The sequence below is a fragment of the Chiroxiphia lanceolata genome, chromosome 18 (assembly GCF_009829145.1).
Source record: "Chiroxiphia lanceolata isolate bChiLan1 chromosome 18, bChiLan1.pri, whole genome shotgun sequence".
NCBI classification, from domain to species: Eukaryota; Metazoa; Chordata; class Aves; order Passeriformes; family Pipridae; genus Chiroxiphia; species Chiroxiphia lanceolata.
The window spans coordinates 6,630,307-6,650,826 of record NC_045654.1 but is presented as its reverse complement, the minus strand read 5'-3'; the positions used below and the strand labels follow the sequence as shown (position 1 = coordinate 6,650,826).

General features: G+C 45.5%; 1 protein-coding gene across 2 annotated transcripts; it reads right to left on the bottom strand.

Moving 5' to 3' along the window:
• Nucleotides 1–620: 620 nt before the first annotated feature.
• On the bottom strand, nt 621–18,747 carry PITPNB (phosphatidylinositol transfer protein beta). Of its 2 annotated transcripts, XM_032705693.1 has the most exons (12): nt 18,663–18,747; nt 17,759–17,789; nt 16,787–16,932; nt 15,726–15,817; nt 15,150–15,157; nt 13,965–14,039; nt 12,717–12,800; nt 6,555–6,632; nt 5,940–6,050; nt 5,302–5,424; nt 2,144–2,228; nt 621–1,293 (listed from the first exon to the last, which is right to left on the bottom strand). In XM_032705693.1, exons 1-11 carry the CDS (start codon nt 18,680–18,682, stop codon nt 2,181–2,183), a joined length of 816 nt encoding a protein of 271 aa, XP_032561584.1. In that variant the 5' UTR covers nt 18,683–18,747; the 3' UTR covers nt 621–1,293; nt 2,144–2,180. The 2 variants fall into 2 exon arrangements, with proteins under 2 accessions (XP_032561584.1, XP_032561583.1); XM_032705692.1 differs by lacking the exon at nt 2,144–2,228.
• Nucleotides 18,748–20,520: the final 1,773 nt, after the last annotated feature.

Genomic DNA, 20,520 nt, shown 5'->3' with positions numbered 1-20,520 from the left:
AAAGCAGGTCCAAAATGGTTCCAGTGCACCTGGCTGAGTGTCAGAACACGAGGATGGGAGCGCATGCAAGGCTTGCCCTGCTGACGATGCTGGGAGGAAACCAGAACTTTACCTAACTAGTGCTTTTAAAATACTTCGTCTCCAATCCAGCAAGCATTTGGATAATATCCCTCTGTTATATGCTGTGAATAGTTCCTTAAACACGCTGAAGACCTTTTCCCTATGGAGTTTGCTACAGGAGGGATTTGTCACCCCAGGGGCTCTTGTGCATCAGCCCCTCACAAACAGCATGGAAACACATCAGGGCTACGACTGAAACTTTCATCATATCTGAAAGTCTACATCTCCCAAAGTGTATTTTCAACATGAAAAGAGCTAAAATCGCAATTATATTCCATTGCTGTATGTGAAATCCAGACCATTTGCATGGCTTCCAAAGGGAAGCTCTGGAAAATAGTCACTGCCCAGGCAGGAGTGTTCCTGGAGAGAAGGGCTGTCCCCCTCCGCACTGCCTGGCCTGAGATACACTGGAAATGCTCTACTGGTATTGTCAGAGTACTTGTCTAAAAAGCAGCTTCTGGAAAATTCCAAGTTGCAATTACTTTATAAATCACAAGCCATTTTTCCTTAATCTTGCCAATTTTAATGAAGAAAAACCATTAGCATTTCAATGTACAAAAGTCCAATAAAACAAGATTTTTTTTTTTCTTTTAAGTCAGTGAGTGGGTAACGTTTGGGTTAAACTTATTCAGCAGTAAAAGTCTTCCAATTTCCACTAATAGAAATTTTTTCTGATTTGACTATAGGATAATGACAATCCAGAAATAAATAGCTATAAATACATTCATTGTTCCTATTCCAAAACTCATCACATAGGGAAGACATAAAACCGAAATTAACTTGTTTGAGTGTTTCTTTACAATGAGAGATGGGTGAGTTAGAGCAGAATGACTCGGACAGGAGAAAAAAAAAAAAACAAGTAGGGCAGAAATTGGTCCAGTATTTGACATTCATGAACATACCAGTTAGCAAAATTCATCCTTTAAATGACACTACTCAGTTGATTTTTATTTGCTTGGGGTATACATAATGAAAGCAGTTTCCTTGGAATCTTTGCTAGGACAGGTATAGCACCCGGAGACACTGTAACCACCCCTTCCGTCTGCATGTGCGTGTCTAGTTATATACAGAGTCATGCACCCACACACACATCCGAGAGCCGGCATCGGCATCCGCCCGTCGTCACTCATCATTGGCAGCGCTCGTCCCTCTCACTTGGCCTTGGTTACGCAGCTGCGGAGAGAGAAAACACCAATTCCACATGAGCACCTTCCTCAGACAGGGAGTTCCAAACAGGCAGGGAAATTATCTCCAGGGAAAGCCAGGGCAGGGTTGTCGGAACACCACCGGGACTGAGCAAGTCGCACCAAAGCAATGCTGGCTCCTGAGGGAATCTCAGCTGGAGCTGTCCTCGGGTGGGAGCTGCCCCCATCGCTGGGGAGCTCACACGGATCAGTGGGATTTGGCACCGTTGGGCTGGGATTCCCAGCAGTGTTACAACAGTCCCTGCGTGGAACAGCAGCACCACAGTGCTGGGCATAAGCACCAAGAGCCTGTAACTCCTGGAGAACCTGCTCCTGCGGAAATGGTTTAGTGTCTATAAATAATGGGTGGAACTGGATTTCAAGAACTGAAAGTGGTTGGAAGGTGACACTCCACAGGTTCCCTAAGTGATGTGGACCAAGTCCACAGATCACTCTGCTCCTGTGCGTGCAGCAAAGCGATGCCGACGTGTCCAATTGGTGCCCAGAAGGACAGGGGTGCATGCCAGGGCCCAGTGCCATCGCCGTGGTGGCAGCAGGCCCCACACCTCAGGTGTCTGCACTGGGTAAGCATCAGGCACCAGGGCAGGTGGCCAACACCACAGGAATTCTGTCCTGGCCTGAGCACCTGCAGCAATGCCTGTCTGGTGTGCCCTGGGCACCACGGGTCAGTCCCACCTGCTGATCACCACACCAGTATCGAGCAGGAGCAAGGCAACGCCACACATGTTATGTGGATTATTAGAATGATTTCTGCCAGCAATTCCCATCCATCAGAACAATAATCCCTCTTCTCCTTTTCCATCCAGCAGTTGACTTACACAGCTTGCTTTGCCTCAGAACCTACAGAGAACTCCTCTAGACGTCCGCAGCCAAAGTGCCTCGAACGGAACCCTTCTTACGCATCTGAAGTGAAATAAAATGTGAGCTCCACACACAGAACCTGTCGTGCCATGGTTAGTATGAGAGAAGGAACGATCTACAGAGCCAGGACTGCTTCTCCCTGGTCACAGCCAGGACCAGCTACAGCTCAGGGGTTTTGGACAGAGGTTATATGGTATTTCTTTTTGGCAAGATCTGGGAACCAAACAGCAGCTGTAAACAACGCTGCTTGAATTTTTACTGGCCCATGATGCTCCAGCATGGAGCCACTGCCCAGGATATCCAGTGTGCCATCTCTACCCTCTCACAGACATGAGGGAGGTTGGTCAGAGGGCTTTGGCTGGGCCGGGTGCTTTCCTACTCTGCACTGAAGAGCTGATGTGTGTTTCATGGAGCAGAGGTGCTTCTCATCTCCAGGAGCCAGAGACAGAAACAAGCAAGTGAGAGATAAAGAAAAACAGTGAGAAAAAGATGGGCTGGGATAAAGAAACTGGAAGAACACTGATGAGGACTCAGAGAGTAACAGAAAAGTAACAAAAGAGAGATCCTGACTATAAAAATTGACTGAAGATGACACACAGGAGCAACAAAAGAACTGGAATGTGCACAGAATCCAGAGAAAGATCAACTCGGACCAGGAGGAAGAAAGGGTGTTCATGAGAAGTAGAAGAGCACCAGGAAGCCATGTGGGAAAGAACATGCACTGCCAGTCCTGCTTTGTGCCTGGTTTGCCTTTCAGCCACACACAAGTGCAGACCTGTCCATGCCCGACTGCTCTGCAGGGATGGGAGCACGGAGGTATCTCACACTGAGCACCTCATCCCTGAGCACTCACTTCTCAGAGGTCCTGGCCATAAAACATACTTTGTGGTGTACTGGGGATGTAATGGCAGTTACTGGTGAGCACAATGGATGGAGTAGTTGAATATGAAACAATATGAACTTATTTGGGAAAAAGCTAGCATTCAGATTATTTGGCAGTGATAGTTTTGCCTTTATGATGTTCTCCAATAATGCACTTCACCACAAACCCCTTGAAATTGCATCATTTATAGGTGTTTGTAGATACCCCTCTTGTAACAGCAGAGAAAACCCTGAAACAGTAGGTCCCCACTCCTCTCACATCTCACAATACACACAGAAAACTGGGTTAGTGTAACATCAATACATTTGAAAAAAAAAAGGTTTTTTCAACAGCACACAAGTTCCTGATGCCAATATCTTACATAGGAAGCTATTTGCAAAAAACTATTTGCCTTGCTTTGCAAAACAAGAAAATACTAAATAAATACATTTGATATTTAGGAAAGAGGATAAATGTTACACCCAGAGACAGGTGAACTGGGTTTGGCTTAAGGTAAGAACTAAAAAGCAGCAAATATTTTGAAAAAAAAAAAATTTAAAAGAAGCTACTTACCAGTGACAAATGTGAAACAACTTTCTCTACAAGAAGACAAACATCCACAGTCCACAGACACACAGAGGAACAATTTCCTCACACACACAGGTTTGTCAGGCTGTGCTGCCTCTCTCCAGCACACCCCTGGTGAGCACCCCTCACTACTACTGCCCTTGCTCAGGAAACTGGATAAAGTCTTTTTCACTTCAAATGAAGAACTATGGGTGTGCAAAAGGGGACCCTTCTGGCAAAAATCAGTCTAGAGAGGAAAGTGGTTATGCTTCCTCTTTCACAGACACCTGGGAACAGCTGGCTCTAGGAACAGGATCAGGCATAAAGTAGAATTCAAGAAGAAATCCCTGTGATTTGAGAGAACACCTCCAAAAATCCCCAAATGCCCATGAGAGCGCACAAGGTCTGCATGAGTGAGTGAAGACCAGTCTTGTCCAAAGCTTATTCCGGGGCTGCCAATGCAGCCAAACCCTCCAGATTATGGGAGAAGAACATTTGGTGCTACCATCTCAGCACATCTACCTATGGCTGCGCAGGACCGTGAAGAAACACTTCTTCCAAACCCAGGAAACATCCCTACACAATACAGGCTGTTCCACAGAGTTCTGAAAGTCCCCAGAGAGCACGACAGGGGATGGAGGAGCTGCAGCTGGTTTGGTACCAACAGCACAGAGGTGCCAGGCACAGAGCACAGAAGGCGCCGCAGGGCCCTGCCCACAGCTGGGCTGAGCCTCAGGCAACGTGGTTAGAGTGTCTGCAATGAGTCAAGCCACACAAAAAGCAAGTTGTGGCTGAAGACACACTGTGTTTTGGAAGAACCAAGACAGTGAAAGGGCAGCGGCAACCTGACTGGGTTTGGGGCATGAAGCAGTTGCCAACATGGGATGAAATACAACTGCAAATCCAAAGACTGCAAAGGACCTGCAAATCGCCATCAGGATTTTACATGGGAAAGGTTCATGCCAAAGGTTATGTTCTGGAAAGACACTACAGAAGACAGCTTCCTTTCCAGCCTCTTTTGGTGGTCCACCTCTGAAAGGAAAGAGCAGTGACAAATCCCTACGTCCGAGCTTCCTCCCAGACATCAGCTCACGTCAGGATATAGAGATTTGGTCCTCACAGCCACCAAAGCAGGAAAATTGACACCATCTCAGTTAATTTTAGTGACTTCCTTTTTGGAAGTAAAATTTTGGTTTGCTGTGCTAATTAACAGTGGAACAGCTGACACATGATACAAACTTGCTTGAAAACATGTTTGAAGAGGAAAAAATGATCAGATCTAGTGATAACTAGAAATGAAACACAGCAAGACACGTGATGGGAACAGGAAGGTGGCAGCTCTGACTTCTAATCAACAAGCAGCAAAAAGGCCCTGAATGGGACTTTGTGCAATGGCTGTGGTGGCATAAACACAGAGGTGGTCAGGGCAGGCATTCTGGGTTTAATGACACCAGAGATATTTACCTTACAGCCACTTCCAGCTTGCCAGCACAGCTTGCAGAAGCCTGAAGCACATGGGGGCTGCACAGGAGGATCACCAAAGGGGCCACAATGTTCATCAACAATTGCCCAAACACACACACACACACACACGGGCACAGATACAACACAAGTTGTCTCAGTTTCCAAACAGACAAATCTACAGGTAGAAGCACCCACATCTAAGCCTTAAAAAAGCTTTCTTACCGCTTCCAGCTCCCTCTGGGTTTCATCCTCCATTCTCCTAATGTCCTCCATAGTCAGTTCAATCCACCTGTCAATCCAACAGAACAGCTGGCGATGGAAGTTGGTAAATATCCTTTTTTCTTGCTTTAAAAAGATAAACAAGCATTAGATCATTGGCCTAAGACTTGCCAAAGGCTGATGAAGTGACTGCACCTGCTCAGTCTGAAGAGTTACAATCTTCAGGCGTGTGCTGTTTCACACTGGTACAGGTTCAGCCCCCTCACACCCCTGCATCCAATTAAAATTCACCTCATTTCTCACATGCTTTAGCATGGAAAAAATGAACAAATTTCACTTTCAAAAAAAAAGTTTCAAGCAAGTTCAGCAATTCACATTACTTGAAAATGATGAAGAATCCTTTTAAAATCTGTTTTAGCTCCAAGGTGGCAGCTGACAAACCAGAACAAGGACTTCCTGAAGACTTTGCTTTTTTCCCCTTAGAAAGTTGTTCTGATACCACCAGTAAAGCCCCATTTGCAGGAGACCCAGACACAAATGGTTGGACTGGTTGGGAGAATGGACAGGAAACTGCATCGCTGTTTCTGCTCAACCCCCACATTAACACAGCCCCTCCTACCCCACAAGGCAGAAGCACTCACCTTTTGTATAAAGTTTTCAACTTTGTTCTGCAGTCCCCACCACTTGAATTTGATGGTCACCAACTTGTAAGCACACATTTTGGGACATTCCTCATCAGTTGCTAGCTCTTTCTATTTGGGGACAATGGGAAAGAAGTTTTAAATTTTTAAAAACTTACTTTAATTATTAGAAATTATAATTCTAATTAGTGTATTAGAATTATAGCTAATATAATTTATAGGAAACTAATGGAATTTGACTATGTTATAAGAATGATAAAATATAATTCTAAGTATTATTACAGAAAAACTACATTCTAATCAGTAACTAGGGGCTGGTCCTGACAGACTGCCTGTGATTCACCCCAGAGCACAGCATTGGGCTGCTCAGATCCCTGGTGTGGAACACACAGTCCCTTCCCTCCTGGGATGGCATGCACATGGATTCTGATGGCTGGCAGGGGCAAGGGGTACTGGCAAGCTGTGTGCTGCTGTGGAATGTCACTGGGGTCCATGGAGGATGTGCTGGGCCACAGGAAATTTTTTCCTGAATTGGAGTTGAGCACAGTTCTGAAGGGACCATGAACTCTGTTTTTCTGCTGATAAAGACTTCATAAGGCTTTATGTTCCCAGTACCTTCCAATTTGGCCCCAGAGGTCCTCTCTTCGTCTTAACTGACTGGAATAATGCAGGATCTTCATCAGCTTTGTAGTCCTGTAACATAAAACACCCTTATAGTAAGAAAACTCCACCAGATTCAATATCCCACTGCCCTCGACTGCCAAAGTGATTCCCTGAGTGCTGTGGAGCAGGATGGGTGGAGCACAGCTGCCAGGCTGACTCTGGCTCATCACACTGCTCACTCCCTGTGTCCCCTGTGGTGCTCTCGACCTGCTTGCACCACGACAGCTCTCCAGGGCTGCTCTAGGCCAGAGCTGCCCTGTGCTGTGCACATTGTGCCATCAGCATTGTCCCACCGGGTCTGTGACCTCTGAGGGGAGGAGAAAGCAAGGATTCAGAAATGAGGTTTATACAGTGTATGCAAAACATCCACCCAAGATTACCACTACACCCATGCAACTCAGGAGAACTGTAACAATTTAAGTTGCTTCAAAGCAGAACAAATGCTTGGTGGGTGCTACAGAAAAGGCCAAGAAAGTCTAGCAGAGTTTAAGGTCTCATTTTTAAATATAGTTTCAACGAGGAGGACAAGACCTGCAGATCATGGAAGGAAAGAAACACCTCCAAGAGAAGCAGCTCCTGGATGCTGAAGACTATGTGGACCACACCAGTTTTCAGCTCTAGATTCTTCCATCAGCACAGAGGAACAAAGGCTACTTCCAGACTGAAATTCCAAATCCACAGAGCAAGGCTACACAAGGTAGCTGTTAATGCTTTCACAACCATTCTGACATTTACAATCACCTTTTGCAAGCAGACAGAACTGGAAAATCCAGGAGGTCCTCTCAGAGGAATCCAACTTCACTTACAGAAAATCAGCTGTTACACTTTCTTCTCCCCATTTTTCTCTCACTCTTCCAGTTCTTTTAACATACCTACTTACAATGTGTATTGAAACAGGCTGAAGAAAACTTTTAATAGATTTTTCCAGCCATGCTGTAATTAATATATCTAGAAAGCATTACTAGCTATTCAAACTTCCATATGGAGCGTTCAAACATATACAATTAAAATTTAGGAACTGAAACAAATATTTCCTAGAAGAAGCCAAGTGAGTCAAGACATTCCAATCACATTGCTAACCAATGTTTTATGAACTTCCACAAACCAGGAGCTCCCTCTAGTTCTCCCTCTTAACTGAAACGACGTGTTTTATTTGAAGAGCCCACATTTGAGCCAGCCAGCATCAGCAGGGGCTGCCAGTGCTCCCCAACCCTTCACCTGCCCCAGGGCACGGCCCGAGGAACCGGCACAGCAACACTGAAATTCAGCAACCTTAAACATTTAAAGCCCACTCGAATTATTGTAATTGCAGAAAGACTAACAGACATATTTGTCACCTGAATTTCAGTAAAACCCACTGAGTTATGATTTCACTGCAGTAAAGCACACGTCCTTTTCACAGACATCAAAAAGAGCAGATACACAGCAGATATCCAGCCCTGCCTCAGCTCCTGCTGCAGTGAGCACAGCACTGAGCCAGAGTCACTGGCTGTGTCCAAGACTGGCTCCTCTGAGAGCCCAGCCGGGAGCCAGGGAGCCACACAGCTCACAGGACTTGACACCAGCTGCAGACTTCTCATCTCATGAGTTACTTCCAAATACTGTGGGAGAGGACAGCTGCAACCCACTGGAATCCTCAGGTTCAGCGTGTCCTGGAGGCTCAACGTGATACACTTTTTTTTTTAACAATCCTTGGGTGGAAAAAGAGGCATTTTCTTTACACATAAATCACCTGTAGGAAATCTATGCAAATATTAGAGCAGAGTGTTTTTATGGAAATATATTGAATGTTTTAAATTACTGATCATGATTGCCTTTTAAAAATTTCACTCAACCACTGGATGGAAGACATGGAAAAGGATCAAGCCGTAGTAATGGATAAACAATTTTGCTCTAGATAACTAATTGCTGGTACAACTATTGCTGCTGCTTTGGGGCAGTGATGTGCTAAACAGAAATACAAGAATCCACATCTTAGTGCCAGTTTTGTAAATAAAAACAGGTACTGCATTGAGATAACCCTGAATTTATTTTCACTGTGTGGATACCCTACAAAGGCAGAGCTTACACTACAGTGGTGTGGGGCATGTGGCATTTAAACTCACCTACATGTGCAACCTTGATCTGCCTGGTTGATGTTGTGGGATGATTTGTCTGGATACTCCAGGGACACCCAAGCCCACACGATGCTGTTACCTGCCATCCTACCTCCCACTGCACAGGGACACTGGTAAAAAGCAACTGTGCTCTTGCATTTGGGACCCACATATAAATAACCAGAGCTGGAAACACTGGGGAACAAAATGTTATCTAGGAATAAAATGTAGGAGTGAAAACAAAAGTTCAAAGAAATTACATGAGTCATGGTAAAGTTTTCTATGCTAGAGAGAGAAGCTTTGAATCAAGACCTTTCAGAATTCAGTTAACCCAAATCCTGTTAAGGACAGACAAAACCCTGTATAGACTAAAGCCTAGATGGACAGGAGAGCATTGTAGGAACTCTTCTCCACACACAAACCCTACCAGCACGCAGGGAAGAAGACTGGACTAGAGCCAAAGTACAAATAAACAACAGTTCTTTGCAGAGTTTAAGGAAAATATCTGTGCAGCAAGAGCTTAACTCCTGACAACAGCAAGTCCTTCTTAGGAAGAAAAGCAGGCAGCTGCTGGAGCAAATATTACAGCTCAAACCCCCAAAGCCCTCTGGAAAGCCAGACAGGCAAACATCAGCATGCAGCAGCATAACAAGATAGAGGAGCTAAAACTATTTCAAAGAAATACACAAATATAATTTCACAGGCAGTTTCTGCTCAAATTCTCAACATAACATGCATGAATGCAACAACCTACTGAAAAGAATTATTTAGAGAGATCATAAACTATATACAATAAACATTACAACAAACCCAGAACCTGGGTACTTCTTTACAATTCTCATTCTCAGTTTTTAGACCTGCTCAGAGTGGTAACAGTACTCCTGAGAGTTCACAGTTCACTATCAAGAAGTATAAAAACTGAAAACATATGTACAGGACAGAATGATTTTAAGAAAACTTTTTGAACCTAACATAAAAGTTATACAAGTCCGGTGCCTGATCTGCAAATCTATGAAAAGCACTTCCTGAACACACAGTGGCATCACACTAACTAGGCAGGTGGACACAAATTCTGGCTTTTCAGTTCAATATTGTATTAATGTTTTAAATGTGAGAACATACTTACTACTGGTGTTACTGAGCAGAAAACTCACACAAGGTCCCTGTGGAACGAAACAACTACCAGCACTTCACCTCAACGTGATCCACAGCTCTGTGAGTGCTCATTCACAGCACAACAGAAGTTCAAAATCAGGTTTATCCAAGTATGTCATATTTCCAAGTCAGATTCCCACATCTCATAACTGAAACAGTCACCAGCACTAGTGTGCACTTCACTGACGTGCAGCCGTGTGCTTTGGGTAGGCTTGGCTAAATGGCTTTTAATCAAAAATGTCCTGTAGTCATTCCCATCTCCTGAAGAGTCCTGCAGCTACAGCACAGCTATCAGGGGAAACCATTCTCTGAAATCACCTTTGAAAGAATGCCAAGGTTCAAACAAGAAATGAAACCAGCCTGCATCACGGATGCACGCGGCGTGCCGCGCTCGGAACGAGAAGTTAAAGGTCTCCAGAAAGGAGGCTGGAAGACACAGAGATTTATAAACACCCAGGACAGGATGAAAAAGCCTTACTTAGGCATAGAAAACAAAGAGGAGAGGAAAACACTAGTAAGCTAAAACTACATCCGATTTATACAGAGATAGGCTGTTCCACGGGATGTGTCATCATATAATGACTCAAAAGTTTCAGGACAAATAACATGTAGTTTTTAGGTGCCTATCACATGATAAATTAAGTCTGAAATGGAAGAGATCCACCCATCAAACTCTTTAACTCAAGAATCTTTTAACACTTCCTTACAGACTACAGAAGAGCATTTCCAGTATATTTCCTCAAACTGTAGAACAAGGGATAGATAGCACACAGAAATCTGAACTCTTAAGGCATGTGTAAAATAATCTAATTAGAGCACAAAATTGTAGTTCTACAACTTTCTTTCAAGTAATAAATACAATGAAGATCCACTGTGACCTAGAACAAGACTTTTAATTTCTTCGTTGTACAAAAATAGCTACAAATCTGATTTCAATTTGTTTTCACTACACTCTCCTTTCCTACAAATTGTTTCCAAAACCACAGCCTCTTCTGATGTTAATTGAGGGTTCACTTTTGCTTACTCTTTAAAAAGTCTTCCTCTCCTGGGAAGTAATTTTTATATACAAATCACATAAAGTGACACGGACTGGATGCTGGAGATGATTAAGAATGGGCAGGGTTAAATTTTTATCTAAAGAAAGTCACAGATGTCAGCCAAATTATTTTTATACATACTTTAATGAGCATGAGTTAGCATATGCATGCCATTAGTAGCTTAAAGAAATTTACTATTTTTATATTTATGCCAATTGTGGCTCTGAAACTAAAGTAACTGCTACACTGCAGCAGGGTGGACAAGTTAATTCACTGAACAAAAAGATAAATCTTGAATGTACGAAAACTTTTATCAAAATTGCTAAATCTTAAACGTAGCTCCATTCTTTCAGTCCTGCTGTTACCCAAGGTCGTACATTTGAGCTGCTTTCCCAGGCAAACAATGTCTGAGAAGATAAATGTACAAATAAAACTTTCCTTTAGCAACAATGACTGTTGCTTTTCCCTGAAAAAATGGAGCAGACCAAAAGACCCAACCAGCCACTTAGAATGGTAATTCCCAAATAAGCATCATAACAAAAAAAACCCCCAAACCATACAAAGCACATGATTTCAGATATTACCCCACAGAGTAAACTGGTGATTGCTCAAATATCACTGAACAGAGATAAACAAACAGCAGGAAAAGAACCTCTAGACAAATAGAACACAGGGAAAACAGGTGATGGTTTCATAGGGGACATTTACTTTCCAAGACCAGCAGCCTTCTCTGAAGGCACAAAGCCAGCATGTCAATCAGGGCAATTTTGTTACTATAATGTAGCTGAACTTAAAAAAAAAAAAAAAAAATCAAGTTCCGTGATCTAAAATTGATAAAAATATATCAGCATAAATGGAAAGTCTCTCTCCTGGAGTCCTGAGAAGATAAAGGCTGGAAAATGCAGATTTTCATAACAGAAGAGATTCCAAGTGTAGGAGAATTGTAGAAGTGTAGAGAATTCCTGCTGTCTAATCCCAGAAGGGGCAAACAGGTGAATGGGAGGGGTGTGAGTCTGCAGGTAACTCAGAGTTACCAGAGTCTGCTAAGAGTCTGAGCACAAAGCCAGGCTTTGGTTATGAAATCAGGACTTTGCAAAACTGAGTTTCTGGAGATGAAATGGAAATGAAAATTTGAATCAGGTGGTGCAAATTAATCCCAAGTATTCCTGAACAAGGATGGGCTACACTGTGAGTTTGAATCTGAAAATACCTGCTCAAAATATTTGCTAAAAGTGGAAATGGTGTTACAAGTTAACAAAAAGGAAATGGAATGTAGTAACATCAGAAGAGACTTAAGACTTTGGATGAGACTGCTCTGCACTCATAGTTTTGATATTCTGTAGGTCAAATACACAAGACCAAAAAGAAGATAATGTACTAAAAATACTTCTAAGGCCCTCCTGCAAAGGAGTTCTCTCCCCAGAATGTAGGTTATCCTAGTATTTATTTTCAGAAAATAACAGTGAAGCAGTATAAAGAACATCTGCTTGCACAAACTCAAGACAATCAAATTTATTGTGGAAACAGTCTCCATATTAGTGCCTACCGTTCCCCTACTGTCCAAAAATTATTACACATGGAACAGTCCAGCTGTTACAATTAAACAAACCAGACAACAGCCCCAACAGATCCAGATGTGCTGAAAGTATCAGCACTAAAACCAAGAAAGTAAGGGAGGCAGGTAAATGAGTGATTCTGTTTAAGATACTTTTCACGTCTCTGTTGTGTGAAATTCACACACTTCAGCTTATTCACAATCAACACAAACCACCAGTGCAATCAGCTGCAGGCTGCATCTATATCCCAGTAGCAAAGCTTTTACTTACTCCTGGTTCTACTTGAGTTCTATCTGCAATATCAATATGGACAACTTCAACACTCCTCCATGTGTTGGGATCTAAATTGTGCACCTGCAAAAAGAGAAAAAGGAATGATTCCTGGCATGTTACACAGTGGTGCACCTTGTGCAGTACATATGTGTGCCATGGAGTTTTTCAGAATTACATAAAGGTAGCATTCTCCAAAACTACCCTTTTTTCCTCTGCCTTTCTCAAAGGGAATGATTTCCACAGCTACAGTTTAATTCACTCACTAACCAAGTTTAAACCAGTACAAAGCCTTCACTTTTTGTGCATTCAGGAAACCTGGATTTAAAATTAAGCTGTATTCATCTGCCACATTTGTTAGCACTAATGAAATCAAGCTCTAATTAGAGCCATTACCCACTCCATAATCTGCATGAGCTTTCTGAGCTAGAAAGAAGCCGTACAAGTTCCAAGTGCAAATATGCAGGTTTTGATAACCTGACTGATCTCACAGGCTCCCTGAATCATAGGGCTGCCTTGAATGTGGACCAGGTGAAGTGTGTGTGGTCTGAGCGTGTGTAAAGGTCTCAGGATGAAATCAGCTCCTCACCTGTAGTCTGTCCAACACACCTAAACTTAGTTACAGGAAGCAGAGCTGCCCAAGGAACGCTGCCCTTCTGTGCAGCACATCCAGTGCTACAGTTCATCCAAGCACTGGAAACAGACTGGCAACTCTGTGGACTGTTTATAAATGTTTGTCACTACAGATCAAAATTATCCTGAAGTGACCTGTGAACCAAATCAACTGTCTGGGGAGGAAAATGAGAACATTGCCAGCTGGGACGATTTACAGAGGCAGCTTCAATATGTAACTACAGACTGTACACAGATCAGCTCCAATGGTCTTGTGAAACCTGTTGTAAAACTTGTTCTCAAATAAACTTGTCAGACTAACTATCACTAGCATGTTTAAGGTAAAAGAACATGGAGTAAAAAGAGAACTTAGTGAAAAGTTATTGAAATAATTGTGTGAGAATCAAGCATCTGCATTGACCTCAACTTAAAAACCAAAAACCTTCTCTTGTCCTTGGATCTCCTTAGGTGAGACAGCTTGACCACCTTGCAAGGACTTCAATAATGCTTTTCTTGCTTTACTTACTGATCAGGCATTGACTTTATGCAGTAATTATACCATTACCAGGTATAGGATACTTTATCTTTACTAACTGTACAATTGCACTAAGGCCTAGTATCCAAACCTCAACTCACATTCTCTGTTGTCCCCAAATCTGGTTTATGCCAGGTCTCAATTTTTATGAAGAAGTCATCTTTCATGTATTCATTCTGTAAGAATTAAAAGCAAAAAGCATGAGTCTGATTACACCTCTATGCCTAAAGTTTAGAGAAATGGTATCTACATACAAGTAACTACTAAGCCTTGATTAGCACACCAACCTATTTAATTTACCAGAGAAACAGCCCCTTTACCTACACACAGAAATAGGTACATGATAATCTTAAGCTGGGGCAGTAAGTATGTTTGAGAATTTCAGCTCCAGCTGTGCACACCAACAGAAATAACTCTGCCATTTGCTGTCCTGCTTCCTCAACCCTGAAGTTCTTTACCTCTGGGTTCAAGTCATTTCCAAATTACTAATACTGCAGTTAGATGTTACTGCACAGCACAATAATCATCATAAAGCTCCAGCTATTACTAAACTATACATCTAAAGGCTATCACAGAACCCTGCTGATTCCAGAAGTCAGAAAGCACAGACCTGTGTGCACAGGTATCATGAGCCAAGCTCAAGAGTTCAAACTCACTTGTTACTCCTTGTGTTGCATCTGCCTGGTAACAATCTAAACCACATTTGCAGGTGAGCAGATAAAGCAGTTTAACATTTAACTTATAAGTGTCCTTAAACAGGCCACTAAAACATATACACAGGGCATTAAAGTCTTAATGATGTCCCTTCCATGCATCTTAAAAAAGCAAACCCAAACCCTGAGCTATGCTGATCCATTTAAATTCCCAGTTACCACATATTAACTGAGGCAGGAATTCACTTTACAGCAGTGGCATTTCAGACAGGTAGGGACTGATTCCATTTCATTGTTCTTCTTGCAATCAAGAGGGTAAAAGCCTCTAATTTGGTGTGGGGTTTTTCCCCCCCCTTTTTAGCATTATGTCTTACCAGGTCAGATACTATGCAGCTGTAATGGTAAGTAAAGGCATAAAAGAAGGTGACAAAAATTAAATAATTTCTCTTACAAATTACAGTTTTTTCTAATTATAGCCATATACAGACAAATAAAGTAACAAGGAGCTCTATGCCAGGAACCCTAGCAAGGCACATATGACAGGCTGGGGCCAGACAACTGTAGTGGTAACAGCAGACAAAATATTATCTCAAAAAAACCCAACATGGGACTGGTAGGAATTCAAATACTCACTGTCACAACTGGTCGTTGGAAACCCGTGCAAGGAAAAGGAAAAGGAAACAAAGAGTCATATTAGATACGATTGTTTCTGAAAGGTCTCACATATAACTGCTCTGCAGTACAACAGTCAGTCTGAACAGCAGCTGTAGGCATCACAGCAGAGCTCAGCAGACTTTGATTTGATGGCCTTAACCTTGGGAGTTCCTTACAGGACACTTCAAACTATTCAACAGAAACACACACAAACTACTCCCAGCCTAACTACTCTTAGGAATTACAGTTACTACATTAAAACCCAGCAGTCAGCTCTAACAGACTATGAAAATATAGTGATTCTCACACAGGCTCTGTCCTAGCCCTGAAGGGAATCCCCTCCTCACCCTCATCCCAGGACACTGGATGCCAGGTCTCCGCAGGCCCCTGGACCCGAGCAGCCCCAGGAGCAGCTCTCCTTTCCACAGGAGACCCCCCCACATGCCACAGGAACATCTGAAATGCACTTTCCTCTCGATGGCCCCGCTCTTCTAAACCATTTCAGCCCATCCCTTCACCGAACACTGACAGCAAAACACACAAGGGGAGACCTACTTGTTCTGCAGTAGGGATACGCATTCCAGGCTTTCTCGTGGAACACCAGGGAGCCTTCTGGAGCAATCATCCTTACAAAGCCAGGGACTTTACTGGAAAAAACAAACAAGGACAACATTTTAAAAACTCTGCCAGCTGAAATTCCTCAGTGGTTTCTTCCACTCCAAAAAGAAAGGCACATTCTACCCAAGCATTTGAAAGGTTATGATGCACGTGTAGTGAAATACACAGGAACTCCAAAACCCTTCCTGATCACAACATAATAAAGGAAAAAATGGGTAAGGTAATAATAAAGTAAACAAGCGTGAGCTATGTGATTCTGATGAAAGGTGTACTGTCTTTCCTCTTCCAGAGCAGCAAAGACACCTGCTGAGGGAGAGCACTGGGCAGAGCCCTCCCCTCCAGCTCCTGACCTAGAGCCCTGCAGGGTCTGCAGCTGTGCCTGAAGAGGAGACCTGGAGCTCTCCAAGAGCAACTGAATTACCACTCCTGACAATAACTGCCCTCTCTAGCCCAAGAGAGCTCTCCTGAGAGGGACCAAGAATTGGACATGAGGGAAAAAAGTAACAAAATCTGATACAAGAGAAATTTGGTGTTACCCAGGAGAACGCTCAAGGCTGGTGTCCTTAAAGGAGGCAACTTTAAACAAACTCTGGGTACACGTGTGTGTAAGGGACAGACAGAGATCAACCTAGGTAAGTGTTCCAGCCTCAGTTTTTCTCCAAGGATGGTGAATAAGTTCCTGGCCTTTTTATTTTAGATTCAAGGAAAAAAAAACAGCTGATAATTAAGGCAGGAACCTCATGTCCCACTCATCTTCAACTCCTCTCTGTCTAGAGCAAGCAAACACAATTCCTTTAGCTGTCCCATACAAGTAATTCTCCATCACATATATTTAAAATCCACTGTATTTCACGTTTTCCTACTAACCAGAGCATTAATGCACAATTCAGCAAATTACAGAGTGGCAGAATAACACAAGCAAGTGTCCTAGAATGGCAAACAATGGAAGGCTGCCCTCACAACAAACTGACTACAATGTGCATCAATGTTTTCCTCACCTCTTTAAATGGTAGATCTTGTGAGTATATTGTCCCTTCTCACCATCCTCTTCATAAGGCTCGTTTTTTAAGACTTGAATGCCTTCTCCACCTCCTGTTTCATTTTTGCTAGCTTCTGCCACAGAATAAAGTTGCCCAACTTGATACTGAAAAGGGAAGAGAATTCAAATGTCAGCACTGAAGTTGGCCAAAACTTTTAATAGATAAAACAATTTAGCTGTTTCCAGTAAAAATGCAGTAGTACAAACAAAATTATCAGGAAAGTAAAATACACCATATAAAAGACATTTAGTAAACTCTGACAACCTTCTGGCAACACATATCTGCAGCTCACAAGCACCAAGTTTATACCTAGGTTGCTTCATAACAACCCAATACTTCGGCACACACCCAAGTTGTTATGTTTCATTTTCCCCATCCTAAGAACAAAGTGTATTTGTTGTGCTTCATTGCATCAAAGAAATATACATTTTGAGTTTACAGATTTTGAAGTGACTGATTTCCCGCTCTAAGCCTCCCCAGTTCATACTTTTAACCAACTAGATGCTGCCCTCCCAGGACCCAGGAAATGCACACTGCAGGACAAGTGTAGGAGTGTGTTCAGCCCCCCTGTTCATGCCTCTCCTTTAAATGCACCTCAGTGCCATTTGAATTGCTGGCTTCACATGGGAGAGGACAATTCCGACTTTTGGCTTTAGGAAAAGGCTTTGAGTCCCTCAGTGCCTGATCAGCAGGAAAGTGCTGCCACAGGGCACAGTGGCACAGGTGGCAGTGGAGGGCTCAGAACCAGCTCAAGCCTCTGTGCTGCATTTGCCTCCCTGTAAATTCCCTGATGGGAAGGAACAGGGCTCATGCCTGTGTCACTCCCCTCTGGCAGGGACAGCACAGGGGACATTTGGACCCCACACAGCCTCCCCCCCCCCCCCCCCCCCCCCCCCGAGCCCAAACAAAGCAGGGAGCACCAGGACATACCTCTTGCACTGAGCAAGGTAAAACCACTCGGCTGGAAAAGAGCAAATTCAACAAAATGAATCGTTAGGCTTCATCTGAGATAATAGACATGAATTGTAACACAGGTATTCAAGAAAGCGTCAAAAGGAACTAATTCAAGTTTTCTCTTTAGAAATGCTCTGTTGACAGGGAGGCTTTGGGTATAATGCAATAAACCCAAGTGAAGTTCAATGCCAAACACGGTACAAAAAGAAAAACAATGGGTGGAGGATGTTAGAAACTGCAGAAAAGAGCCAGGAAATTTCGGATCTACTTCCAGTTCTGCCACAACTTTGTGTCGTGCTAAATTTGTTTAAGCTTTTGAACCTTTACTACCACTGAGGCTACAGTTACTGAAGTAATCTAAAGCCAAAGGGTGGGACGGAGGAGGAAACCAGCTGGTGGTTTGCTGGCAGAAGCCCCCACGAGAAAGACCTCCCCAGCGGCGTGGAGCTCCCGGCGCCGGCAGCTCAGGGTTGCTGCGAGCAGGGAAGGGCCCTGGCCCCGCTCCAGGACGGTCGCCGCTGCCACCGAATCGCTTTCTAAGAAAAACGGGGAGAAATCCCGCGGGACGACGCGCTCGCCGCGGCACCGCCGCCTGGGCACGGCGTGGCCTGAGGGACGGAGGTCCAGGAGACCCCGGAGCGGGGCCGCGGCTCCCGCTCCGCGCAGGGGCAGCCCGGGCCGCGTGCCCGGGTGCGGACCGGCCGGAGCGGGGCCGTGGCGGCGGCCCCGGCGCACGGGCGGGCGGGCGGAGCGGCTCCGCGGCCCGGGGAGAGCGGCGCGGGCGGGGGAGGCCGGGCGGGGCGGTGGCGGTGAAGGAGCACCCCCGGTGTCCCTCAGTGTCCCCCGGAGCCCCCGCGCTCCCCCCGCCGCCCCCACTCACAACTCCTTGATCAGCACCATCTTCCCGTCGCTCCGCGCACGCGCCGCTCTCGGGCCAGGCCCCGCCCCGGCCCGCGCGGCCAATCGCGCCCGCGCCTCGCCCTCGGGGCGCGCGCGTGCGCCGGCCGCCGCCAATCCGAGGGCGCGCAGCTCCCGCGAGCGCACACCTCACCCGTAAGCGGCCAATCAGAACGCGCCGCCGGATCGGCCCCGCCCACGCCCCGCGCGCCCTCGTCGGCCGGCGAGGTGACGTCACGGGCCGGCGCCGCGCGGGGCGGGGCGGGTGCGGCCCAGGGACAGCCCCGCCCCAACGGCGGCGGCTGCGCCGTTTGCCCGCCCGGCCGCGGGGAGGCACAACGGGAAGTGTCGGCGCCCTTCAGGCGCGCGGCGGCCTGTCCTGAGTCCCGCTGTCCCGCAGTGCCCGGCCCCGCTCTCACACCGAGCCCCGGTCTCGGCGGGGGCGCCGCCAGCACCAGCCCCTGCCGGGCGGAGGGAGCTGGAATCCCCTGAGTCTGTCGAGCAAAATCCTTCTCCTGCGGGTCGCTGCTGCTTCCGCACTGCCCTCGCTGGACATACGAACTGAACCGCACCGCGGCCCTGCAGCCGCGGTGCCTCCGCCAGGGAAAGGCGCGTTCCCGGCTCCATCCGAGGCTGTTACCGCGGCCAATGCCGCCCTCTTGTGAGACCGGCTCTTTATCCTCCATCGCAGTCACAAGTCAGTAGCGAGGACGCCAGGAATTAATAAGGTCTGGCACCCACAGGAGGAGGAGCAAGGCTTGGCCGTGCTGGGGCTCAGTCCCACCTGCTCCCGCTGGTCCCACAGGTAACGCTTGACCATCAGCTGTCATTAAAAAACAAAAAGGAGCCTGCAAGCGTGAGAGCTCAGAGGCATTGAAAGAAGAGTGAACTCAGCCTCGAAAGCAGAACATTCCGTGGAGCCCCTCCAGGCTCTGAGGAGGCTGGAACACTGGCTCCTGGAACACTCCTCAAAGAGCAAAATTCCCGTGGTAGCTCAGGGGTACTGGGCAGTGACACCGGGCAGTGCAGGACTCTGTGTGGCAGGGACAAGTTCTACCGGGGCTCCAGGCTCTGGAGCAGAGGGGTAGGACCACCCCTCTGTGTTCTGTGTGTTGTATTTGGCTTTATCCTGGTTTCCATAGTGACTGAAGTTTATCCTGTGGCAAAATGTCGTCCTAAGAACAAGGCAGCCAGGTACACAATACTTCCATTTTGGGGTTCTCAAAAATCACAATTCAGGTAGAACTACAGGATTTACTTAACATATTCTAAATATATTGATTTGCTTTCTGGTTTCTGAGCTTTGGTTTTCATTTTTTATCTCTGATACTTTCCACAGCTATGCAGAGAGAACACATCTGCTTTCCTCTGTTTGAAATGCTCACACAAATGTAAAACCAGGTAAACTGGAAAGAAAAAACAACCCCACAACACTTCCAGGCCTGTCAAGGGGAGGGTGGAACTTTGTTGTTGGGTGCTGCGGAAGGGAAACGGAAACAGGCCTGGATGTGGGACCTCACAGCATTCCCACCTGGGAGTTCTGGTGAATAGTGCTGCCCCAGGGCTGGCAAGAGAAAGGTGTAACTTCAAAGGCACATTTGTGGTCAACTCTTGGCCCATAAGCAGCTCAGCCACACATTTTTCATTTCTGGGTGGCTGCTGCATTTTAATTCTCCTGTGGTACCTGCTCGTGCCCAGCACTGGCCAGGGCAGGCCTTTGCCTCCTGGTGAGCTGCAGCTTCCTGTCCAAGCCTCGGCCTCAGCACCACACTTGTGTTCCTATGGCACATCCTCTTCCCCAGAGCTGACTCATGACCCTTCCTGTGCCACTCCTGGCCCCT